This window comes from Trachemys scripta, chromosome 2 (genome assembly GCF_013100865.1).
Source record: "Trachemys scripta elegans isolate TJP31775 chromosome 2, CAS_Tse_1.0, whole genome shotgun sequence".
Lineage (NCBI taxonomy): Eukaryota > Metazoa > Chordata > Testudines > Emydidae > Trachemys > Trachemys scripta.
The window spans coordinates 246,049,382-246,076,076 of NC_048299.1; the positions used below are offsets into that span (position 1 = coordinate 246,049,382).

Sequence of the window (26,695 nt, forward strand, 5' to 3'; positions counted from 1 at the left end):
TTCAACAAGTTTGCAAAAATGTTAAAGTTGATGCCAACAAGGACTTTTAATACCAGTTTTGGAATTACGTATTTAAGGAAGAGAAGTCACTCAGTTATTGAGCATTGGCCTGTTAAACCCAGGGTTGCGGGTTCAATCCTTGAGGGGGCCATTTAAGGATCGGGGCAAAAATCTGTCTGGGGATTGGTCCTGCTCTGAGCAGGGGGTTGGACTAGATGACCTCCTGAGGTCCCTTCCAACCCTGGTATTCTATGATCTAATTTTGTTTTTCAGACATGGTGGTAGGGGGGAGATTTTGGATGCTTTGCATAGAATGCCTCAGTTTTTAGCAAGGAACTGAAAAATAGCAGTTTAACAAGGCCAAAACTATTTACACCCTGCAATATTAAGCAAACACGGATTAAATACAGTTATCTCTCACCAACACATCATTGCAGATGTCTCTTAGCTCTGTTTCAATTTTCTCTCTGTATTCTCGGGCCATCTGCTGTTTTTTCTCAGCACCTTCCGTCTTTTGTTCAATACTTGAGACGACTCTCCAAGATGACCTACGGGCTCCTACGACATTTTTGTAAGCAACAGAGAGAAGATTCCTCTCCTCATTGGACAACTCAGCTCCTTGCTCAGTCACAGACTTCATGCAGCCTGCCATGTCATCATATCTCTCAGCCTGCTCAGCCAGTTTGGCCTTTTGCACCAGCTCATTTTTATCCATGCTGATTTTTCTGAAGAGGGAAAATAGGAAGGCATTATTCAAACAATATTCATCAAGGGCAAATTAGCCTCATATGTAGAACATGAGTCTTTTTTAAGATATAGAATATTCTAGCTTGTCAGTTATGCAACTAAGGCTCTCAATGCTTGGACATTTATAAAACCAGTGACTTAAAGACTTCAAGACATGACATTTCTACAAATTCAAACCTTTAATTTAGCACTTCTAATCTTTTATTTCAGACATCAAATCACACTTGGAAGGTGCACCATTTCTGTGCTGTCCCAAGTATGTAGACAATTCAAGTGCCTCTTGCCACTGCTCAGAGTTTTCTTCAGACTACTTCCAAGCAGCAGCAGCATCATTAAGTTTATCAGTTTCATTATTCTGATGATTAGAGAACAAACTGGAAGCAGCATCAGTGGCTGACCATTAAACAGTTCAGAGGAGGACCAGCCCAAAAAATAAATGAAAAACAGAAATTTAAAAAAAACCCAAACAACTTCACACTGAAGTAGTAGCATAAAACTCCCAACTCCCTAAAGAAGTTTAGGCTCAAGAATGAAGAAAAATAACTCTGCATCAGCCAGGAGTTTTTAAACTTTCAGATACTTACTACCCAGGGGTTGATATCACAGCTTAGGCCCTAATCATACATCCACATACACTTGCAGCCCTCCTAGAAGAGGAGGGGCTGAGCTTCTCACCTGGGCACTGCTCTTCCACCTTGCTAGTTATGGCTTGATGGGCAGTGAAAACCCTCATTGGGATGCAAGTGTTAGCTGGGTGCGTTGTAGCCCTTTTGGTCTGCATCTTAACAAGCCCTTTCAATATACTGATCTAACTTGATTAAAACATACCCTTTTGCATGTCAGAATGGTCAGAGTCCACCACCCCCACACTCATTATAAACCAAAGACTCGTGAAATATCTGGTAATTATTTCAAACCCTGCAATATGCAGTAGCTATAAGATTCCTTGGTATCTTAACTGATGAAACTAAAATGTGAAAACTCATTTTACCCAAGCATATTGTGTTTTTATATTACTTTTTCCAATTGCCATCCCATTGCTCCCCAACAGTTGTGGTTTGGCTTATATAAGTATATTTCACATAAGACTACTGGGAATTGAATTTGTATTTAAACTCCATGAAAAGAAAAAATTAGATATTCAGAGCTCAGGTCATCTCAAGGATGAAGGACGTTTCAGTAGCTGTTTGAACCAACACTGGTAGAGAACAGTTACTCCATTTCTATATAATATTTGTTAGGGTGGATAAAGGCCATGGCCACACTGCAAACACTGTTAAGAAGCCATTTTATAGAATGGTTGCAGCTGCAGCAATGTTACCACCCAGCATAGATTAGACAGGGCAGTAGTGGGTACAACATTATCTGAAAGCCAGTTTATCAAACTGCGGTTACTGGCTAGCCAACGCCAGCAGACTGGCACGGCAGGATCCTCGACAGCACTGCTGCGCTTTAACAGAAGAGAAGCTACTTTCGAAGCACAGCAATGGTCGGAAAATGCCAGTCAATTCCTCTGTACACTAGATCGCGTCTTGACAGCATAAAATGGTGCTGTAGGAGCTCTCCGCAGCGCAGGGCCGCGGTGCGCGCTCGCAGCCGGCACGGCTACACCGACCGCGGGGCGGTGGGGAGCGGGGCGGCTACAACATGAAATCGACACGGCGTGGGCGAGGAGGGACAACCGGGCCATACTCTACCCGCCGCCCCTCCCGCGCTGCGGCCGCCGCCGCATCCGCCCGGCTCCGAGACAGGCAGCGTCTCCGTTGGGCTCTTTGTCATGGCGGATCCGTGCCAGAGCCCAGCCCACTGTGCGCGCTAACCCCGCTCACCTCAGCCCAGCGCCGGGGGGAGGAAGCGGCCGCGCCCCCGCCCCGACATAGAGGAAAGCCGCAGCCCAGCGCCGTCGCCACACGGGCGAGAGAGGGGGCGAGGACCCCGCCCCGCGGCGCCAGCGCAGTCACCGCCCTACAGGAGCTGCCGTGGCCACTCGGGAGTCCGGGCAAAGCGCCCATTACACGCCCAGCGGCCGGGGGCCCCAGCGACACCCCGGCTCCCTCCGCGCCGGGATCCGGGGCGGGGCCACCGCAGCAAGCGCTCCAGGAACCCCGCTCGGCCAGGCGGACGCAGAGCTGCCGGCGGGAGACCACACCCAACCAGCGAGCCGCCTGCGCCCCACACGCTACGCGCCCTGCCCCAGGCAGGCGGCCCCCCTGTCGGCAGGGCCCCGCGCGCCCAGGTGGGGAGGGGCGCACCGGACCCGGAGGGGCTGCGCCCCCCGCTGCCTCCCCGGTCCGACACCGCGGGGACCAGCCACCGCCCAGTAGCCTCACCTGCCGGAGGAGCAGCCCGCGCTGACCCCCTGCCCCGGGTCACACGCTGCTGCCCCCGCTTCCCCCAACGGCTCCATCTTCCCCCTCTCCAAGGCGGCAACCTGGCGGGGGGCGGACCCGGCCTCACCTGTGCAGCGGCGGCCACGTCCGCAGCGGCGGCATAGTTACCTGGGGGCCAGCTCCCCCGCGCCTTGCCCGCGGAGCCCGGCGCAGGGAGCCGCCCTACTGCCTGCAAAAGGACCGGGGGGGGGGCGCCGCTACCCCGCCAGCTCCTTCCCCCCTCGCGGGAGCCCCTCAGGGCTGGCTATGCCGTGGGCCCCGTTACCTGTGTAAGGAGGAAGCGGCGGCGCGAGTGTCTCTGGGCGGGTAGCCGGCGCGGACTGTACCTCTCTAGCCCTGCTGCTCTCTCCGCTGCAGCCTCTCTCCCAGCGCCGCACACGGGGTCTCCGCCAATCACTGCGCCGCAACGCACGGGCACCACACTGCCCGTGACGTCAAACGGGGCCATGGCAACCGCGAGGGAGCGAGCGCCTGCGCCCGCGCCTTCCCCTCCGCCCCACAGGGCGGGGGCCGCACCAACCGCCGCTGGCGTCGGCGCGCGCAGCACCGCGGGGGACACGCCTAGCTCCGGCCGCCACAGCCCCTGCCGCGGGCGCGCGCCTTTGCCTCCAACTGCAGCGTGTGAGTGAGCAAGCGCCTGCGGGGTCCGCGCCGCTCCCCTGGCGGCAGGGCGGGGAGAGGCCGCGCACCGACTCTCCCTTCCCCCACACAGACCTGCCACAATGGCGCCTCCCGTCGGAGAGGGGCTCCCGCCTGCTGACCTGTTCGAGGTGCTGTCACTGGGGCGTGGGAGAAACTGCCCCACTCCCCTACCCTGACTCGCTAGAGCGGCGCATCTCAGTTCAAATAGCCCCAGATGTGGCTGGCTGAAGCCCCGGCTCCCATGTGACACACCACGTTTCAAAGCCGTCTGAGTGTCCGTGCAGCAGCTCTTTAGAGTAGGGGGTTTCAAACTTTTTTTCTGGGGACCTAGTTGAAGAAAATTGTTGATGCCCGTGACCCAATGGAGCTGGGGATGAGGGGTTTGGGGTGTGGGAGGGGGTCTGGGCTGGGGCAGAGTTTTGGGGTGTGGGGGTGAGAGTTTCAGGGTGGGCTGTGAATGAGAGGTTCAGGGTGTGGGAGGGGGTCTGGGCTGGGGATGGGAGGTTTGTGGTATAGGAAGAGATTCTGGGTTTGGGAGATTCTGGGGGGCTCAGGGCTGGGACAAGGGGTTGGGGTGTGGGAGGGGGTCAGGGCTCTGGGCTGGGGGTGCAGGCTCTGCGGTGGGGCCAGAGATGAGGGGTTTAGGGTGCACAAAGGGGTTCTAGGTTTAGGGGCGGCTCAAGGCTGGGGCAAGGGGTTGGGGCACAGGCTTACCTTTGGCGGCTCCCGGTCCCTGGCACAGAGGCAGGCACTGTAGAGCCCCGTGGCTCCCCTGCCTAGAAGCCAGACTCACTGCTGGCCACTTCTGGGGTGCAGCACAGTGTTGGAACAGGGTAGGCACTAGCCTGCCTTAGCTGGGAAGCATCGCAGACGGGACTTTTAATGGCCCGGTTGGTGGTGCTGACCAGAACGACCCAGTGCCTGACATGCCGCAACCCAGTACTGGGTCGCGACCTGAACTTTGAAAAACGCTGCTTTAGAGCACTTAGGAGAGTTGAACTTGAAGCAGAAAACTGGTTTTACCCTTCACTCTAGCAAAGCTCGTGCTCTGCTGTCATCCATCGATCTGAGTTTTATGCCGTTGCCCATTACTGGAGGATCTGAATGCCTTAAACAGAAAATCAATAGCAGTAGCAGAGTCCCTAGCGGCTTTCCTGGAGACTCTGGCCCTTCACCCTTTATGGGGTCAGACCTCTGCTGGGGATAGGGCTGAGGGTTTCAGGAGGGTTGGGGGAGGGTTGAGAAGGGTTTTGAGAATAAAAGGTGTGTTTGAATTGTGAGCATTACTTATGATGGAAAGGCTTCCTCTGACAGAAAATTGCAACGTTATCTAAAAATGGTCAGACTGGATCCACCCGATCAATTGGTCTACAGCCAGATCACCTTGCCAGAGAATGCTGTGTCCCCCACTTCGCACATTTGTCGTCCTGGGTTATGAGGAAAGGTTAAAAGAATTGGGCATATTTAAAGAGAAAAGAATATTGGGGACAACACGATAACAGTCTTCAAATATGTCAAAGGCTATAATACTCCTGAGGGAATTCTGCACCAAAAGAAATTTCTGTGCATATTTTAAAATTCTGCACATTCTATTTTTTGTCAATAAATAAACGTGAAGGCTCCAGACTGGCAATGGGGAGCACAGGTCACTGGCTACATGGAAGTGGGAGATCACCCTGCAGCCCCTCTCTGCCGCACTTCTCTCCCCCCGCAGGACACGGACTCAGAGGTGAGACGGCACTGAACCCTGACACACAACAAGGGCAGGGCCTGCCCCAGAATCGCCCGGGGCCCTGCCCCTCCACGCCAGGTGCACCAGGTGTGGCCAGGCAGGCTCAGCCCAGCAGGATCCATGTGGGGGGTGGGGGATCCAGGTGTAGGGTTCAGTGTGGGGCAATCTGAGTGCAAGTGGCTCAGTGGGGGATCTGGGTATGGGGGGGGGGGGGATCTGGATGCATAGGGCTCTTTTGGGGTTTCCAGGGAGGGACAATGGGACTCTGCAGGGGGGTCCAGGTGAAGATGGTTGGGGCTCAGAGAGAGAATCTGGGTGAGGGGGGGATGGGGCTCAGCAGGGGGGCCTGGGTGCTGTGGGGATGGGGCTTAGTGGGGTGGGGGTCCGGGTGCACAGGGCTCGTCAGGGCGGGGGTTGGAGTACAGGGGGATCACTGGGAGAGTGGTCTGGATGAAGGGGATGGGGTTCAGTGGGGAGGGTCTGATTGGAGGAGGTGAGGCTCAGCAGGCTGGAGATTTGGATGTGAGGGGCTCAGTGTTTCCCTTTCTTTGTCCCATTGATCCATTCACTCCCTAGACAACTTCTAGGCATGTCCTCTCGCCTTCTCTTTCTTGTCTGGACTGCGGAAATGGCTGTAGACTTGTAAATATAATTAAATGACAGAAGTGAGGATGTTGTCTCTAGATTGTTTAGCTCTTCAGAAGTGTACTCATACCAAGGAACATCATATGTTCATTTTTAGGTGGTGACATTTCTACAGTAGTTTTGACTTTTTCTGATCGGACACAACCCCTTCTTTATCACATGCCCTAAGAACTGTAGTCAGGTTTGTCAGAGGCTAGCGTACATTTTGTTCTATTCTGACCACCCCAATTGCCTTCAGACCTTGTTTTAACTTTACATGATACTCTTTCTTGGATTTCCCACAAATTAAAATGTCACCATTTAAACTTTCACTTCCCCCAGGACTCACAAAATCTCATTCTTTTTCCTTTGGAAGATTTCTGGAGCACTTGTGAGACCAAATGGGAGGTAACAAAAGTAAGGTGTTCAGAATGGTGGGGCAGAACTCACCAGAATTCACTTTCACAGACCTTGGGAGGCAGGGCAGTCCTCGCCCACAGACAACCTGCCAACCTTAAGCATATCCTCACCAGCAACCACGCACCGCACCATAACAACTCTAACTCAGGAACCAACCCATGCACCAAACCTCGATGCCAACTCTGCCCACATATCTACACCAGCAACACCACCACTGGACCTAACCAGATCAGCTACAACATCACCGGCTCATTCACCTGCACGTCCACCAATGTTATATATGCCATCATGTGCCAGCAATGCCCCTCTGCTATGTACATTGGCCAAACTGGACAGTCACTACGCAAGAGGATAAATGGACACAAGTCCGATATCAGGAATGGCAATATATAAAAACCTGTAGGACAACACTTCAACCTCCCTGGCCACACAATAGCAGATGTAAAGGTAGCCATCTTACAGCAAAAAAACTTCAGGACCAGACTCCAAAGAGAAACTGCTGAGCTCCAGTTCATTTGCAAATTTGACACCATCAGATCAGGATTAAACAAAGACTGTGAATGGCTATCCAACTACAGAAACAGTTTCTCCTCCCTTGGTGTTCACACCTCAACTGCTAGCAGAGCACCTCACCCTCCCTGATTGAACTAACCTCGTTATCTCCACACTGATATATACCAGCCTCTGGAGATTTCCATTACTTGCATCTGAAGAAGTGAGGTTCTTACCCACGAAAGCTTATGCTCCCAGTACTTCTGTTAGTCTCAAAGGTGCCACAGGACCCTCTGTTGCTTTTTACAGATTCAGACTAACACGGCTACCCCTCTGATACAGAATTCACTAGTTACATCTACTGAGGAAAAATTATTACTCAAAATAAATTTGAAGACTATACCTTTTCCTCTTTACTGCTTCATTGAATCTCTGTAGGACTGTGCAGATACAGCGGTCTCAATTTTTTTTGTAGCATACATCATAAAGGAACATCACTTTGTTGGTTCTGTTACACCATTCTTCTCCATCATATCTAGTTCTTGTTTCAATTTTAGAAGCAATGGGATTAGTACCCTTGCAGCTGTGATGATCCAAGGAAATATACATTGCTCACCTTTGTTTGTGCTGCCTCCCTGATTCATTTGCTTCAAAAAGATATATTCCCATTACCATCCTTTATTATTTCATTTCCTGTATACTTCCACTGGCTCAGCAAACCTCATCTATCCTGTGTTTTACTTTATCATGCCTGTTACATTTCTGTCCAGGGAACTTGGTATTCTTAAAAGACTTATGTTAGGGGGTGTGATAGGGTATACTTGGCCTTCATGGCTCTCTGCTGGAGGCCCCATGGTCCAACTACACCCCACCCAAGAAAAGGAGCAGTGAAAGTGAGTCTTCCAGGCTTTCCTAGAGAGGCTGCATGGAGCAGCCAATCAGAGCCCACGGGACTCAGATAAAAGTTGCTACAAGGCCTTAGCAAGTCAGTTCCTGGCTAGGACTGGAGGGCCTTCTCTGGCCAAAGAAGCCTGAACTGGTAGCTAGAATCTACTTCTGGTTGCATTTTGCTTAGCTGGGTTTGTAGAGTGATATAGCTATATCTTAAGATCATTAACCCTGAGGTACAGGTGGAGCGGAAAGGGGCAGGTAGGTAGAGGCCCAGGGAAGAAGCAGCAATGAATTGAAGTGAGTGGTACATGGCTGCTGATAATAGGGACCCTGGGTTGGAACCTAGGGTAGTGGGTGGGCCTGGCTTCCCCTGCTGTTCACAGAAAGTGGTGTAAACCCCATGAAGGGGGCAGGACTGAGTTGGGAGCCTAAACAAAGGGCTGTATTTAAAGGGGCCCAGAGCTAGGACTGAAGATCCTACTAAAGGTGAATGAATTATTTATCAGAGTTTATAATATCTTGGAAGGGGTTCATTTGGGCTTTGTGACTTGGCTGGAGGACTGTGCCGGTAAAGAGCTGCCAAGTGAGTTTCTCAACCTACAAGGGGTGCCAGGAGCAGGAAAAGGAACTGCAGTACTGCATACAGCAGCAGGGGGTGCTCAAGAAGTGTGTATCCCCTGTTACAGGCGGCTTCCTTTTTCCTCAAGAGAATTTTTTTTCTTTGCTGCTTTTTTGCACCATGCTTCTGCAGTTTTCTTGCTGGATGACTTGTGTTTTCAGTATCTCAGACTGTCAGGCATACTTGTCGACATCCAGAAAGCAAAAGCCAGTAGATCATGAATTTGTAAAATTATAGAAACTTGCATACACTTACAGATTTGCATAAAAGTACATACAAACAGAGTAGGTGGGAGGAAGAGGGGGTGGACAGAGAATGACCCCAAAATATCCTTCTCTTTCCATCATAGAAGATTAGGGTTGGAAAAGGCCTCAGAAGGTTCATCTAGTCCAACCCCCTGCTCAAAGCAGGACCAACCCCAACTAAATCATCCCAGCCAGGGCTTTGTCAAGCCGGGCCTTAAATTCCTCTGAGGATGGAGATTCCACCACCTTCCCTCCATAGCACATAATTATTTCTCCCCTAACATAATTATTACCCCTCCCTCTAACTATAACCTTTGAGAAGGTGGATGGGGAAGCAGGGCAAGGCTATTCACCTCCTCCCAGGCCTCCTGAGGTGGCCGCAGGGCAGAGCTTTTTTCCAACTCCTCTCTCCCCTAGGGAAGGGGCAGTACATCAGGGAGAAGGCCTTGTACTGGGGTTGACAGCACAAGAAGCCAGTGGGAGCAGCTGCTTGCTAGCTGGCTCTGGAAACACAGGGGTCCCACCACATCAACTGGGAGATAGAAGCATTGCTAAGGGAGTAAGGAATGCATCAGTCTATGGAGCAGTTTTGATTGACTGCCTTTCTCCAGGAGGCAAGAATATGAGGAATAGCTTATAGCAGCCAATTGGAGGGAATTTCCCCAGAGGCTAGGAATTTTCTCAGCAGCCCCCCAGAAGGGTCTGCAAATATCTAGTCTATGCGAGAATCCTGTAGTTTCAGTAGGTCTGTCATGCTTTTGTAAAGCTTTGGATACTGTTTCACATGACCTTCTCGTAAACAAACTAGGGAAATGCAACCTAGATGGAGGTACTATAAGGTGGGTGCAAAACTGGTTGGCAAACCATTCCCAGAGAGTAGTTATCAGTGGATCATAATCATGCTGGAAGGGCATAACGAGTGGGGTCCTGGAGGGGATCAGTTCTGGGTCCGGTTCTGTTCAATATCTTCATCAGTGATTTAGATAATGGAATACAGAGCACACTTATAAAGTTTGCAGACGATACCAAGCTGGGAGGGGTAGCAAGTGCTTTGGAGCATGGGATTATAATTCAAAATGATCTGGACAAACTAGAGAAATGGTCTGATGTAAATAGGATGAAATTGAATAAGGATAAATGTGAAGTACTCCACTTAGGAAGGAACAATCAGTTGCACACATACAAAATGGGAAATGACTGCCAAGGAAGGAGTACTGTGGAAAGGGATCTGGGGGTCAGAGTGGACCACAAGCTAAATATGAGTCAACAGTGTAACACTGTTGCGAAAAAGGCAAACATCATTCTGGGATGTATTAGCAGGAGTATTGTAAGCAAGACACGAGCAGTAATTCTTCCGCTCTGCTACGTGCTGATTAGGCCTCAGCTAAAGTATTGTGTCCAGTTCTGGGTGCCACATTTCAGGAAAGATGTGGACAAACTGGAGAGAGTCCAGAGAAGAGCAACAAAAATGATTAAAGGTCTAGAAAACATGACCTGTGAGGCAAGATTGAAAAAATTGGGTTTGTTTTCTCTGGAAAAGAGAAGACTGAGAGGGGACATGTTAACAGTTTTCAAGTAGGTAAAAGGTTGTTACAAGGAGGAGGAAGAAAAATTGTTTTTCTTAACCTCTGAGGACAGGACAAGAAACAATGGGCTTAAATTGCAGCAAGGGAGGGTTAGGTTGGACATTAGGAAAAACTTCCTAACTGTCAGTGTGGTTAAGCACCTGTCAGGGATGGTCTAGGTAATACTTAGTCCTGCCATGAGTGCAGGGACTGGACTAGACGATCTCTCGAGGTCCCTTCCAGTTCTATGATTCTATGCTTATGGCACTGCCTATTGTAGAGTTAAGTCAGACACTAACTGTAATTTTCTGACAGTTCCTTGCTTAAAATCCTAATTACTAGATGGTCTTTTATATGTTCTTTATTGAAATCAAAGTCACAAGGCTGTACTTGTACATTATAGGACCCTTACAAAGTCTTCCATGCATCCTTCAGTAACAGCATGACTGTTTGTGTATTACATTCCTTTTTGGAATTGAACATTCATACTTTTTAAGAAGGTGTCATGGTTATTCCAGTCTCCTTCCTCAGCAAAGGCTAATGATTTATATATTTTCAGCTTCATTCCTCATGATGTAGATTAATGAGTGTATTTCACCACTCTCTGTGGCAAGCTTGGCTGTGCTTTGGAATCTACTGATGTGTTCCTTCCTCTCAGGATATTTGGTCAGCTGATCAAACTAAAAAACTTCTGGGGCATTCAATTTTTGAATTTTCTCTTCCTTCTGTTTGTATTGGTCCAAAACGAATCAACTGAAAACACCATGTCATGTGACAATGGTTTAAAAAAATCACAGAAAGAGCTCCTTCTTTACATTTTCCTTGTTCAGTGATGGATTAGGATAAAGTGAGGAGTATTACCCCTAAAGCTATGCACATTCTTGCTCTCTCTGCTTCACTGAAAAGCTTCTGCCTAGGACCCTTTGGGGGGTCCGTAGACTAAGATTTCCAAAGGGATCTGCACCTTCATTTGAAAAATTTTAGGGGTCTGCAAACAAAAAAAGGTTGAAAACCACTGGCCTAGAACCTTCTCCAAACCCCTCTTTCCTGTTTGGCTTCCTCCTGAAGTCTTAAAGAAACAATACACATATCCTCCTCAGAAGACGCAAAGAACTAGTACAACTTGAAGTCCTGTTTAGGTAATCCTTGTAGTCATATCTTCAGATGACTTTGGATATGGAGTAATATATTAATGCAGATCTTGGTTGCAGATGTCCACATTGAGGATACTTCAGACATTATCTGATAGAAGAGATCAATTTGTTTGAACATAAGAACAGCCATACTGCGTCAGACCAAAGGTCCATCTAGCCCACTATCCTGTCTTCTGACAGTGGCCAATGCCAGGTGCTCCAAAGGGCATGAATAGAACAGGTAATCATCAAGTGATCCATCCCCTGTCGCCCATTCCCAACTTCTGGGAAACGTAGGCTAGGGACATGCTGCAGGGAGCCCCGGACCCTTTAAATTGCCAGCCTGGAGAAGCTGGTCCGGCACGGCGTACTGGTTCTTACCGGTATGCCGTACCAGACCATACCGGTTTACTTTCACCTCTGCCTGGTGGGGTCTTGGATTCAGTGGAGCTTGGTTTGAAAATCAGGCAGCTTGATGTTGTTTGGGGGTTGTTAACATTCTTGTGGGAGAATCAGTTTATTCCTGTGTTTGAAGTTGGTGTGACAACATTAAATGCAAGCTGAGATGCAAAATGGAAGAACAAAGTTCTCTCTCTCGAATTAGATTGACTAAACTAATTAGGTCACTTTGGGGTGTAAACGAAGAACTGGATTTGGGGTGGGTACTGTTACCATTGGAACCATCAAGAAGTCATATAATAGACCTGCCAGTCATAAAACAGGCTTCCAGTAATTTACTGGCAATCTAAGCTGTAATGTTTGAAAACATGGATCTAGAATAGATCATATCCCTGTGTAGGAACCAGCATGAGGCCTACGTATCACTTAAATCACACTCTTTTATTCTCTGCTGGTTCTTACACCAGGCCTATCACTGTGGTATATCTATGCCTTCCAAAGATACATAAAACAAATACTAACATGCATCACATGAAATTCCTTCTCCATTTCTTTCCACAGGAGGAAACGTGTGGTTTTGTCACTGCTTTTGAAGATGACATACAATGTCCTATCACATATGAAGGTGTGATGGCCATCCTGGTAGCTGACACCAAGGTTTGACCCAGGGACCTTCCGAACTGAAAATGTGAGTCCCTACAACTTAAGTGAGTAGTATACAGATCTGAAAACCTAATGGTGCATCCATTCCATCTTCAGTTACACTCCAGTGAAATACCTCTGGATTTAGTAACTGAGGATGAACTCTTGCCTATTGTTTCTAAGAAGAAAAAGCATTAGGAATTTGGAACTTGGACTTGTTCAGTGTACATTGTTAATAAATACAAAGTTGTCACGGAGTGTGGGGGGACACAAGGCCCTGCACCCCTGGCTTCCTGCTTTTCACTATGACTCTCAGCCAGCCTGTAAAGCAGAAGGTTTATTTAGACAACAGGAACACAGTCCAAGACAGGTCTTGCAGGCACAGACAACAGGATCCCCCCCAGTTATGTCCATCTTGGGGTCCCAGGGTCCCACAGCCCCCTTGGGAGGTCAGAGCCCTGTCTGCCTCCCAGCCATTCCACCAGCCAGCTCCTGAAACTCTCCCTTCAGCTACCCCTTCCACAGCCTTTGTTCAGTTTCCCGGGCAAAGGTGTCACCTGGTCTCTAACCCCTTCCTGGGTTCTCATGTTACATGCTCAGGTATCTTCCCTTAAGGCCAGTCTCCCATCCCCCAATGCAGACCGTCCTAGCCAACCTCTCCTGCCTTCCCAGCCAAGACTCCCCACTCAGCATTCAAAGACCACATTAAGAACAGTCCCAGTTCGTCACAAAAGTAATGTACTTTGGAAAGAAAAAAGTAAACTACTTGTACACATTAGAGTTTTAAATGAACGTATCAGCTCAGGAAAGGATCCTATGCATCACTGTCTACAGCTCAATGAAGACTCTGCTTAATATGCAACTATGCTCAAAAAAAAAGCAAACAAGATATTAGGATGCAAACAGAAGGGGATGAGAATAAGATGGAGTATAGTATAATTCCATCATATAAAATCAAAGGCGTGGCCTCTTTGGGAGTACTGTGTGCAGTACAACTCACCCCTCTCCAAAAGGATATTCTACAATTAGAGGGGGTATAATGCTACCTTCAGTGACTCAAGAGCCCAAGTACCAACCTCTGGGCAGACTTTTAAGAACCAGGGCACAAATCCCAAACAGGTTGTGAGTTCTGTACTTAGATTTCACTAACCAACCATCAATTGTAAACTCCTCAGGTACTAAACTGTCTAAACATAGTCACAGATTATGTACACTTGGGTACTCTCATCTATCTTACCACCCAGGTGAGTGTACCTTGGTGATAGCTGGTTCCTTACACCAAGAATCACAGCAATATTCTGGTTACTCTCAGTTCCAAAGAACTAGTCACCCCAGATGAATTGCACCTTGGATCTCACACCAAAGACAATGCTTGTAGCCAATCCTATAATAAACTATATAAAGATTTATTAAATAGGAAAAGGAAACAAGGTATTTGCAAGGGTAAAGCAGGTAAAAATATACACACATGAGTTACAATCTTAAATTTCAAAAGGTAATAGAAGTTTATATAATAAGTAATCTGTACATGTCCATTAGGGCTAACCCAGGCTAGGCAGCTGGGGATCTCTTTCTTATGCCTAGGAAACCTTGCCTCCCCACCCCCCGAGTCAAAGCAGCACGGAGATCCAGTTCCTTCTTATTAGGAGTTTCTATCCCCCTCTTTTTTATGCTCTGAGCTGTAAACTCAGCTGGTGGGAGGAATCCACTTGAATGACTCATCTTCACATGGAGGTCCTCTTCAATGTCCCACCGTAGACCATCTGGTGTCAATGGACTTTTCCCATTGGGCAGGACATAACACCTTCTGTTGGAGATCTGCACTTCAAACATGTCTCTGTCCTGTCTGTGACTTATACAGTCACAGATTCTCACAGTACAACCAATTAAATATTACCTTGCAGTATGGGATACAGATGTTATAAGTGAGATTAATGCATGCAGCAACTCACGAGCATTCAGTAAAGTCTAAACATGTTTGTATAATTCTAATATCTATTTTACTTAACACTTAACACACCAGCCAGTTTGCTTCCGGCTATGTATTTGTCCGTGTTCAATGGACACATGGGAACTTTGGCAAGAGTTGGCACCTGGTCTGCTAATATCACAGAGGGTTCAGAGAAGGGTGATGAGAATGATTAGGGGCCTGGGAAATTCTCATATGAAGAGAAATGGAAAAGATTGGGATTGTTTTCCTCAGAAAAATGAATCAGAGGGAACATGTTAAAAGTATATAAATTGAGTGGTCTAAAGAAGATATATCGGGTTCTCCCTGTCTCATAATACAAGAACGTAATTTCAATGAAATGAAAAGGTGGGAATTTCAAAACTGATAAACACTTTTTCTTACAACACCTAATTAAATGGTGGAATTCATTGCCAGGAAAGGCCTTGAGGCCTAGGATTTAGTAAAATTCAAATAGGAATCAGACATTTACATGGGTAACAAGAATATCTCCAGTTATAATAGCTAATGATAACAAAAAATTTGGAAGGACTATTAAAACTTATGCTTCGGAGTTTAATCTTTAGCTATTAAAGATAAACCTAAAGTGGAGGGCAGATTAGACCCCAGCTGCCTAATGCAGGGCTCTTACATCTTTCTGTGAAGCATCTGTTCCAGGCCACTGGCAGAAAGAAGATACTAGATTAGATGGACCTGAGGTCTGATCCAATCTGGCAGTTTCTATGCACTGACATAATATCTAAAGAATTTACTCAGAAATATTATTGTGGAAAATTACATTGATCCCAATTCTGCATCACTAAGACTGGTGCATGGGTGTGACATAATCAGAAAAGACCAGCTGGTCTCAGAATATGACTTCAAGCAACCAGTGTCCATAATCACACAAATCCACTCCATTTCCCTAACAATAAAGAATTATTCCCTACAGTACTTTTTCTAGGGTTTTGTTCTGTCACATTTAAAATGACCTTAGTGATGGGGGTTTTCTCCACTTCTTTTGGGAGTCTATTCCACAGCCAAATTGATCTGTCATGAAATGTATCCTAAATAGGTGCCCTATTTTTTCCCTTTCTTAATTTCATTCCCCCCTACTGCTGCAAAAATCCACAAGTTCTGCACTAGTGAGTGATGATGAACACTTTTGGCATAGCTTACTGCTATTTTACTTTTTTTTAAACCCCTCTTAAGCAGTTTTTGGAATGTATGTGGCATTCTTTATTAGAACCTTTTTTCACAGTGTCAGTATAAGAGAAACTAGTAGGGGGGGGGGAAAACACTAAGTACCCATCACTACTTTTTAGAGTATTCCTTGTTTAATTTTTTTTTCAATCCCTTTCTGTCAGTCTCTCTCTTTTGGTTTATTTGTGGGTGTCTTTTATTTGTTTGTTTGCTCTGCTACCTTACACCCTTACCTATTGAAGCGCAGCTGCTGTTTGATATCAGTTTGTAGGCTAGCAGCCAATTTGGACTCCTATATACAAATGAAATTTGGTATATTGAGCCATTCCCAATTTAGCTTATATAGCTGATTGTGAGTGGAACAACACTTTCAGGGCCACACATTGCTGCTGAAATGTTAAAGAAGCTACAGACTTGAAGAGCAGCAGAAATTTAAAACTATCATTTCCCCCCTCTTCTGCCCCTCATTCTTTCCTCTCACCCCAAACAACCTCTCTTCAGCCCTTCCTCTCCACAGGGCATCTTATCCTTTGTTTTTCCCCTGCCGGACATCTTCCAGCCCTGTACCAATCTATTTGGAAATATTGGGAGAAGGGATTTTGTTTGTGTGATTTTAGTAAGGAGATCCCAGCAGTGCACTGTTGGGAGCCAGTGTTACAGCCATTCACTATCAGAAAGGTTCAACTGGCCAATTAGAATGTGACTTTGGATTATCAGTGTCCATTTCTATTCGTTATAGCCCCCTATCCCACCCTAAATCCCCTTCTTCGCTAGTTACACTCATCAAATATTTGTGGACTCTTATCATGTCTCCCTTAGTCCTCTGGTATTTTACTGATCTGGTTGGGAGTATCGGTGGCTCTAATTTGGGGGATTATAGGTATCAATGAGAATAATGGATTTGTTAATCTATGTACAAATTTTAAAACTGTTAGTTTCACCACAAGATAAGGATATCTTCAGAATCTTATATGGAGTGGAGATTTAGAATTGTCTGGAAGTGTCATCTTTATTGCTTTTAAATAATAATATCTGAGTTGCTCTGTGTTTTTTTTTTTGCAAGTGAGTTTACTAGTGGAAGATACAAAAAGAAAGTACTTACTTTTGTCTTTTGGCTGTGGGATCCTCGATAAGGTTGAACAGTTTATCCTACAGTGGTGGTTCTTATGGGTGCCGTCTCCGGGCCCTGAATTCAGGGGTAGATCAGCTGGGAAGGGATGAAGTCAAAATAAGGAATACATGAACACCATCATGCCAACAAGGTCAAAATCTGGTCTCCCACACCTCCTCCCAGCTAGCTGAATATGTCTCTGTATGATAAAGCCATGGAACGTATGAAATTAGTGGGAATGCATGCAGTGTCACCATGTTACAATTCTACTGCTGTTTTTTAGAATTTGAAGTTCAGCAGCAGACTGACAGCTACACCTATTCTCCTGTTCTTGGGGGGACAAGGAGGAGAATCAAGCCTCATAGTAAACAAGATCTAAGTGACTTGCCCATGTCACACAGAAAATCTGTGACAGAGCCAGGAATTGCCCATGATTCTGTAGGTTCCAGTCCAGTGCCTTAAACACAAAAGCATCTTTACCATATAAACCCCTAGATAATTCTTCTCAGACAGATTTTTCAAGGCCCAGAGATTAGTGGCAGATTTTTGGAGTAAGAACTCTAGGCTGCAACTCACTTGGCTAGTGCTCTTTCTTTTCTAACTTCTGGCTTCTACTGGCAGTGCTTCATGTTTCAACCTGAAACAGTTTTAAAGGGGAAGAAAATTAAACTATTGGAGGAGGCTAACATGCTTATGGACACTATTACCTCTCAAATAGTTAATGGCTCACTTCTCAGTTAAACATTTATTTCTTTTCAAATAAGTTAAAGTTGGCAGGCTTCTGGCTAGGCTAGTTAGAGCACAAATAAGTAGTAATCATAGGATCACTGCAACTGATAAGCAGTATGCTAGAGAAAATAAGAGCAGTAAATTATTTTCTGAATAAAAAGTGTCTCTGTACTTCACAGGTAGAATTGTCAGTCAGTTGATCTAGAGTGTTTATACAACACAGTCTTTAGTGTACCTTATTCATACAAAAGGATCACAACATGATACATAGGCAATTACAGTCCATATATGCAAATACGAACAATGTGTGAAGGTATCAATGTAACATGCAGGAAGACATGATGGGGGTATGATTTTAAAAAGAGTACAAAGGCCAAGGTTTGGGGATGATGCCTGAGCCCAGGAAAACTGGGAGCTTAAAGAGCAGGGATTAGTTGTTTTGCTAGAGACGGTTTGGAGATACAGGCCAAAGAGAAGTGAAGCATTGGGACAGGATCTGAAGAGAAAAGCCATAGGTGTAGAGAGTTCTCAACCATTCACCTTGAAGAGACAGGAAAAGGTCAAAAAGAAGTCTGATGTTTGAGCAGCTGGTAATTGGGTTAGAGAAAAGGAAGCAATTGGATGGTGTGATGCAAGTCCATGGAGGGTCGTGAAGAAAGAGGAAGATTTGGTACTGGATTCTGAAATGATTAGAAAGCCAATGGACATTTCTGAGGCTGGGATTAATATTTTTATGTACACTTCAGATGACAATGTGGAGATTTTTCAAATCTTCAACTAAAATCATGGTTGATACTCAAGCAAAGAGTACTTGTTAGAATGCACTGAACTCCATAGAGGATATGTGCTAGAACTGAATGGTAATGTAGAGTCAAGCTGTCTTCTCAGTGCTATCCAGAATCATTGTTTTCTGATCCCCTCCATCCAGGCAGCAGTAATGAAAAGGCAAGGCTAATTATTAACTTCTTGTGGTGGGGTATCTGTCCTACACAAAGCCTGAAGGGGTAAATTAGGTCAATTAACCTTAGGCTGCACCTGGAGGAAACCTAGGGCATGCTATGGCCTATTACAGATGAAATCCAGCTTGAGGGAGGAGCTGGTCAGGATCTATCAAGAGAGGAAATTGCACTCCCTGATACAAGGGGAAGAGCAGGAAGTGGTCCAGGGAAGGTACAATAAGGGTTGGGAGAGTAAAAGCCTATAGTTGCTGGGTTGAGGGTCCCTGGAGTGGAATCAGGTGTAGAGGGTGGGCCTGGGTTTCTCTACTAGCCACTGAGGGAGTGGCACAGACCAGGCAATGGGGAACAGACTGCCTGGGACAGTTTGCCTCAAAGGGCTTGTGATACCCCAGAAGTGGGGAGAACTTTAACGTGGTTTGGCTGGAGGGCTAAGCTATGAAGAGGATGTTGCTGTTGCCAACAGTGCATTAGAGGCTATGAAGTTAGTGAGTGAAATGATGGATTGAGTAACCGCAGGAAGGAATGTTTGACCAGGTGGCAGAGCTAATTCCCCATCTGAGCCACAAGGAAGTGCCACAGAGCAGTGAGTGGACCACCCCATCAAATTTCTCTGAAGCCTCTCAGTTTTAAACTTTAAGTGCACATGCACTTGTTTAAAAACACAAAAGTTGCTCCTTACAACAGGTAGGAACAAAACTAGATTAGTTTGTCTCTCCTTTCAGATTTCCCAGAAACAAACTACATTAAACATTATCAGACACAGAGGCTCAGATCATATGCGCCAACTTTCTGCAGCGCCAGTGGATGCCCATGTTCCCCTGCCCCTTTCACTGCCCCTGGCCCCGCCTTGACTCCACCCTGGCCCCGCCCCTGGCCCTGCCCCCATTCCAACCACATCCCCAAAGTCCCCGCCCTAACTCCGCCCGTCCCTGCTCCTATTGGATCCCTTCCCCAAATCCCCACCCTGGCCCCGCCCCTTCCCGCAGCACGCTGCGTTCCCTGTCCTCCCCCTCCCTCCCTGCCCCGCGAATCAGCTGTTTTGTGACACAAGTGCTGGGAGGGAGGGGGGGAGAAGCAGGACACAGTGGCACGCTCGCGGAGGAGGCAGAGGCAGAGGCAAGCTGGAGCAGGGGGGCGGGGTGGAGAGCTGCCGGTGAGTGCTGAACACCCCACCAATTTTTTTCCGTGGGTGCTCCAGCCCCACAGCACCCACGGAGTCGGCACCTATGGCTTAGATGTAACTAGGAAAAGCCTTTGTTGATGCTTGTACAGTGTGCTGCTCCTAGGAAGAGTTGGGTGGTAGCTAGGCACACCCTACCTTCCTGCTCATGAAATTCATGACCTCTTTCCCAGCTCCCACAGAACCTTTTAGTTCCCAAATCCCAACTCTCTAAGGTTTGTCTACCCATTAGTGTAGTTGTCTACACTATAAGTTAGTGCACAGTAAGCCAGGATATAAATCTACAGTGCACCAGCTTGCCATGTGCTATTGTAACCCACACACCTTCTGGGTGTGGTGTTCTGTCCTATCTAGTGGCACTGAGACCACTTAGAGAGAGAGATTAATGAGTCTGCTCTACAGCAGACTTGCCAAACCTGTGAAAAAATGCAGAAGTCGGGCTTGTTTTTGGCTTAATTGGCTTGTGAGTTGCTTGTTGGCTAGTTTTTGCCTTGCAGCTTGTTGCTTGTTGTAGCTTGTAGCTTGTTGCTTTTTTTTTTTTTTTTTTTTTGGATCGGCTCCTGGCAAGCAGGGGAGAGAGTCAGAGGTGCACAGCGGGCCCACCACAGTCCCAGACTGCACACTGGAGAATCTAGTCACATAGAGTATTGGGGTTCTTGGGGATTGGCTTGTTTTGGCCTTGTTTTGAAATGGGACTAGCTTGTTTTTTGGCTTATTGTGAAAGGCGGGGCACTTATTTACCACATGAAAGTTGGCAACTGTGCTCTACAGCCTTAGCTAACAGCCATATGACTTTTAGCTCATGCAGTAGTGGCTCATGCATTAAGCTCTGGAGGCCCCAGGTTTGATCCTGCCTGCCGACGACCAGGGTCTGTTGGTGTTACGCTGTCTCACCATGTGGACACTGCTACAGCACAGTGAAAGTTCCAGGGTGTGGCTTAGCAAACTGTGCTTTAAGTTGGTTCACACCTTGGCTTGCTGTGCACTAATTTGCTGTGTAGATAAGCTCTAAATCAATGAGACAAAATAGCTCCAGGGATATAGCAATATTCAGAAAGTTTCCAAACAGAAAGCAGGTGTGTGCACAGTATTGAAGTGCACCATTCCCATGCCCTGCTTTTTTTGCCACCCAACCAAACTATGTATGCCACACTTTTCTTACCATCCTTCTCCCCATGTATTCCAGTTCCTGTGTTTGGTTCCACTTCTGCCTGGCCCTACTCCACACCTAGAAATTTTGCACTTTTCACTTTGGAGCCTAACTATTCCTCCTGTGGCAGCAGTAACGTAGGCAGGGCCCCCATTGATTTGTGGCCTGTCAAACATGAATCCTGGCACTGTGGCTGCTGGGGTATGATTTATACCTCCAGACAGCTCTGTGTCCTTTGAGCTCTGATATGCTCTGCTGCTTTATTGACAATGTAACAAAGAACGAAGTGTCTGAACCTCCCATTGGTGTTGGTATTAGAGATGGGTGAATTTCATGAAGTTTGGGAAATTGTAAACTTCTCAAACGACTTTTTAGGTTCTCAGGGCTTGAAAACTAGTTCAAGTTCATGGTCCTTTCCCCCTCCTGTAACTTAAAACTATATTATCTTTGGAGGAAAATTCAATTAAAAAAAAAATTCTACCTAAAGGGGAGTATGTGTGTTGTACTCGGGATAGCCTCAGGGCCAGCTTTAGGCACTGCGGGGCCCGATTCGAAAGAGCTGCCGCCGAAGACAGCGGCAGGACTTCGACGGCAGCTCTATTGGCTGCTGGTGCCTTCGGCGGCACGGCGGCAAAGATCCTTAGGGACATTGCGGGGCCCTCTTACGGGCGCGAGGCCCGATTTGGGGGAATTGGGTGAATCACCCTAAAGCCAGCCCTGGATAGCCTAATTTGTGGAAATTCTTCTATCATGTATACAGTATAGTCTTTTTAATTACATATGTTACAGGCTTTAAAAAAGATACCTTACAATTTAAATACTATATTTATTAGATTTTTTTCTCTTCCCCTTTCTACTCCTCTTTCAGTTATTTCTCCTAAGCAAGGAAACAGGGGAGGTTAGACTCTGAGTTCATGAAAATGTTCACTCATTGCACATGCAAAAACTAGCATTTGTAAGTAATGTGCCACTCGTGGAAATTATCCATTTACATGTACATATGGAAGGTTTTGCTGGAACGAGTGCACATGCTCTTTTTGTGGGCACACCTGTTGTGCCTTCCTTTGAACACATGGCCATTAATGTCAGCTAAGCAGCATGCCTCACACATTTAGAATTCCGAGGGGAATGATTTTTATGGAGGGGGGGGAAGGGAAACAATGAATGCATTTTTTCCAACAATGATGAAAATGTCAAGATTGTGCTGGAATGTAGACTTTTTTGTGTAAGGTCATTTTCTTTTCTTTTGTGATGGAGTCAAGAAGTGTTGTGCTATTTATATGATGTGCCTGGGGTCTTACTGCTAACCTTGGTGCTACAAGATAGATACAATAGAAACTTGACAATCCTCACATTGCTAATCTGCACACTTTACAATTTGCACACAAAAATAGTGCTGTAGTGAAGTCTCATTCTTTTTACAAAGAACACTACAAAGTATTTACTAGTACATTAGGAAATAATGCTATCATAAATAATTAACACTAAACTGCAATTGTCAAAATAAATACAGTACATTCTGTGATGCATTAGCCTCACTATTTTATTGTGTTGGATCATTTACAAATTCAGACACTATCAGCAGGTCTCCCAGTTACTGGTGTGAATTAGAAGGATTCTTCTGTTAGTTTTAAATATTTCAAACGGGTATAACTTGGGGGAGGGGGAGAAGGAGGATATATATATATTTTACATTTAAAAAAAAATGGCAGCTCTCTGAAGCTCCTTGGGGGGTTGGCATGCGAGACTCAGTCCCAGGGAGTTGGGTTAGTGGTAGGAGCTGTAAACATATTTATGGGATAAACTTTGGAACTTGCTCTAGAGCCAGCTAGCCTCCTAATATGTGTCTATTAATTTAGTATCTGAGTGCAAATTATATAGTTTCAGGTTACATCAATTCCACCTGAGCAATGACCAAACTCTCCTCCTTCCACCTCACTCAGTTTAGAGCCATTTTCTAAAAATAAATCAATGGGAAAACTATGGTCTATTTAAAATCAATGGCAAAGCTCCAATGACATCACTGGAGCCAGGATTTCACCCCTAGTCCAGGTGACTGTCTTAGGGTTTGTCTACACTGCAGTGTAAGCCCAGGGTCCACAGGCTCTTGGTATGAAAGCCCAGAGCTTATGTCCACACTCATTGCTGATCCTGGGTTAAGAATTTTTGAGCCTGGGCCCCAGATCAGGACTCCAGCATCCAGACTGCAGTATGCAGACCTGAGTCCATTCAACCATATCACAGACTATATTGCACCCTCCTGAAATGTGGCCACTTTAGCCCTTTTTCATGGTGCAGTGTGGGAAAACTTGACTTTCCACCTTGCATGTTGCAGGAAGTTGTGGCAGCCTGCCAGCACATCCTGCTGAGCCATCATTTTGGTCTGCATACTCTCTGCAACCAGAGCCAGCAACATGGAGGAGTCACCATTTGAAGAACTTTTGCTTGGGCTTTTGCTCCCACTTCAGGAAAGCGGCAGAGCTTCCATGAGGTGCTGGTGGACATTTCAGTGGCCTTTTTTGACCCACTAAAGGCACCTGACAGAGCAGGCGGGTGACAATACAGAGATGGAAGACTCAAACTGGCAGCTGCTGCTTATAACTCTTGGTATAGCTGCTGATGCCCCCTATGTAGACTGGTGCAGGGCCACAAGTGCAGACTGGTGGTGTCACATCATCATGCAGACCTGGGATGATCAGAAGTGGCTCCGGAACTTTTGCATGAAGAAAGCTACATGTTTTGGGGAGAGTCTTGTGAGCAACATGCCCTGACCCTCTGGTGTCACGACACATGTACAAGGACAGACATATTAGTCCAGAAGCAGGTTGCTATAATAGACTGCTACAGATCTGTTAATAACCAGTTTAGTGTTGGAAAGTCAACTGTGAGTAAAGTGGTGGTGAAAGTTTCTGAGGCAGTCAGATGTATGATTTACCCAACGGTGGTGGGTGTAAACAATATTCCTGAGGTGATTGGAAAGCTCATTCTCTCAAAACCAGTGAACTGTGCTGGGGCTATTGATGGGATTCATGTCCACAGTTTGCCCTCCTCGGGGAGCAAATGAGTACATAAACCACAAAGAGCAGTACTCCATTGTTTATGCAGGCCCTTGTGGACCACAGAGGCCAATTTATGGACCTCAAGATGTGCTGTAGTCGAAAGGTTCATGATGCAAGGGTTTTCCGTCAGTCAGGAGCCTACCTTTATGGATAGGCTGGGACACTATTCCCTCCAAATGACATTGTCATAAATGGAGTAACTGTCCTCACTGTCGTTCTGGGGGACCCTACATTCTTTATCTTGGCTTATGAAACCATATCCAGCTCTCAGAGGGCCCCGCAAAATGTTTATTTACATTCTCAGCAGCTGTAGAATGGTGGCTGAATGTGCATTTGGCAGACAGCGCCAGTGGGATTTCACTCTATAGATGCATTTGGATTCCAGTGTCATCAACGCTATCTGCATTATTGCAAAGAGCACAGCAAGCCATACTCTTTGTGAAGCCAAAGATGAGCCATTTGCCCTTGAATGGACCTATGGCAGTAATGGATTGCTGAACCAATACGCTCAACCAGACAGTGCACCAATCACAGCACAGGATGTTCCTGGGCAACTGAAATCAAGGCTGCTCTGTGCTGCTACATTATGGACTTACACAGGCCTATGGAAAAAGGAGAATAGCACATTTCTGACTGTTTTTGTACAGCAGTGTGTACAGTGAATGAGGTACTATCACATCACGGGGTGCAATGGGAGTGGGTACTGTCATACACAATGAAAGTGTGTCATTAATTTTTATTTTGGATGACATAACTGTTAATGTAATGGGGGGATTATGTATTTACATTATTGATGTACACAGATATACTGAAATTATTTAGATATAACTTGTCTATTGTACCTTACCCTGTTTATCTTTATTATTCAAAATACACATTATACGATGTGATGGCAATAAAGTTTCTTAGTAAAATAAAAACGTTTATTTGTCTTACGAAAATAACCATATTAAAATATTGCCAGGAAGGCCAGCTGCCACTAGAACACTGAAGCAATAATAAAAACCAACATCACAACCGCTAATAAAACAACATGCCTAAGCCAAACACTGAACAATGCAAACAGTGCCATCAAAGAAAAACCCAATTTTGCATGTCCTCCTTTCCCTTTCTTGTGCATTTAGCACAGGCTTGTCGCCACTGCACAGGAGCCTACAGGGCTGTAGCAGAATGCAAGGCGCAGGGGGTCTGTGTAGGGCTCACTGCATGCAGTGGTGGTGTGGTGTGTGTCGTGGGAGCACCATGGAGGTTGAAATGTGCTGCTAGGAGTAGATTTGCCCTGCCCAGCTGCTAAGTCAAGTCACAGTTGCATGAGCCACTCAACCATGGAATTGTCTAAAGTGTTCCTGGTATGCAGCGCATGGGATCATGGAGGGGACTCAGGCCCCATCATAGGCGCAGCACGAGCATGCACTCTTTTGGCCACTAGCGAAAGCAGCTGCTCAAACAGGTCTTTCCGCTGTGCTCTCTAATGTCCTTCAACCAACATTTCTGTTCCAGGAATTGTGATGCAGGTGTCCGCTCCTGCTCTGCAGTTCTGTCCTCAGGGTGTGTAGGACTTGCTGTGCCTTTCCGCTTGCCATGAATCTTTCTCTCTTTGGTACTACAACTGTCTTTTGGCCATGTCCAGAATGTCACCATAAGTTGTTCATGGAAGTCTTCCTCTTGGACCGGTTCATGAGGGTAGGGAGACCCAGGCTTCTGCTTAGAGGTGCCTGCAAGCAGATATAAAGCCACATTATTTTCTCAGTGATTCATACATGGTTCAGTGCATGGGCACAGAATAAATCCTTGTGCAATTTCAAGGGCAAAATAGGATACTTTGTAAAACTGAACTTCAATGTAGTATGTGATAAATGCTTCAGATCCTAGAAGCTCCATGGACACAACTGAGTTAGTGGTGGTGAAAAGAGTATGCAGAGAAAGGTAAGTTAAAAAAAATTTTTTTTAAATGCAGACCACCTGAGTCTTTCGGGGGAAGGGAGTGGCTGTAGCACACCATATTTTGGAGGCCATAACAATTCTTGGGGTTCCTGACTGGCAAAGAGATTCGATTCCAAGCTTCTGGTGGCAAGCCAGCTATGTATGTCACCAAAGTATTCAAATTTATGGTGACTGAACAACATATTTACATGTGGAGTGGGTTGGTCAACTACTGAGGTAGCCCTGGAAAATACACCCTGACCCAAAATGTGGCTACCTATCTGGAGTTTCTGCTATAGGAAAAGTTTGCAGCTCTCAGCACTGAGGATTCAGTCAGAATTCATGAGGGAATCAAAAGGATGCTGTTAGCATCCATATGGATTACTGCCTCCCCACGACTTCCACTGCAGCCTTTTATGACTGCATGCGAACACATGCTAATACCACAGCCACACCCATGCCCCCTCCAGCACATTTCTGGACTGCATACAACCCCTCCCCCTACTCCAGCTGTGTTTTGGACAAATGATTTTTGTCACCCAATGACTCCATTTAGCTTTAATGGACTACATCTGTAAATGGACTACACTTCCGTCTCTTCCACCTCCAACAGTTCACTGTTTACAGGTGTCTCATTATAAGTTGTGTTAATACAGAGTGGTATAACTTAAGTTTTATTTTTAAAACACCGACACAACTTAGCAAGAATGCACAAGTTTCTAGTAAAGCATTTTAAAATGCTTGTTTCACTGTTTGCACTTACTGGTCTCCATTGTGAGTGCCATGTGGTGGGGGATGAGGAGGGGGGAGTGCCAAGGTGCTGGTGTGCAGTTTGCTATTAGTGTATACCTGCTGCTGCCCGTGGCTTGTAATTTTTGCTTTGGTTCTTAAC

General features: G+C 46.3%; 1 protein-coding gene and 1 long non-coding RNA gene across 4 annotated transcripts in view; one reads left to right on the forward strand and one right to left on the reverse strand.

Moving 5' to 3' along the window:
- YWHAZ (tyrosine 3-monooxygenase/tryptophan 5-monooxygenase activation protein zeta) overlaps positions 1-3,543 on the reverse strand; it is a 31,617-nt gene extending 28,074 nt beyond the window's left edge. The window contains exons 1-2 of one of the 2 annotated variants that reach the window (XM_034763395.1): positions 3,403-3,543; positions 422-725 (exon numbers count right to left, since the gene is read on the reverse strand). In XM_034763395.1, the coding sequence (XP_034619286.1) occupies positions 422-715 (294 nt within the window). In that variant the 5' untranslated portion in view covers positions 716-725; positions 3,403-3,543. Of the gene's footprint in view, positions 1-421; positions 726-2,576; positions 2,729-3,402 lie in introns of those variants that run through there. The other variant, XM_034763396.1, reaches the window with a different exon arrangement.
- Positions 3,544-3,568: 25 nt separating this feature from the next.
- Positions 3,569-24,768, forward strand: LOC117873717. Of its 2 annotated transcripts, XR_004644788.1 has the most exons (5): positions 3,569-3,758; positions 5,398-5,508; positions 11,579-11,741; positions 12,461-12,587; positions 23,157-24,768. It is a non-coding gene; the product is annotated as an uncharacterized LOC117873717 (long non-coding RNA). The 2 variants fall into 2 exon arrangements; XR_004644789.1 differs by lacking the exons at positions 3,569-3,758; positions 11,579-11,741 and adding an exon at positions 3,765-3,907.
- The last annotated feature ends 1,927 nt before the right edge of the window (positions 24,769-26,695 follow it).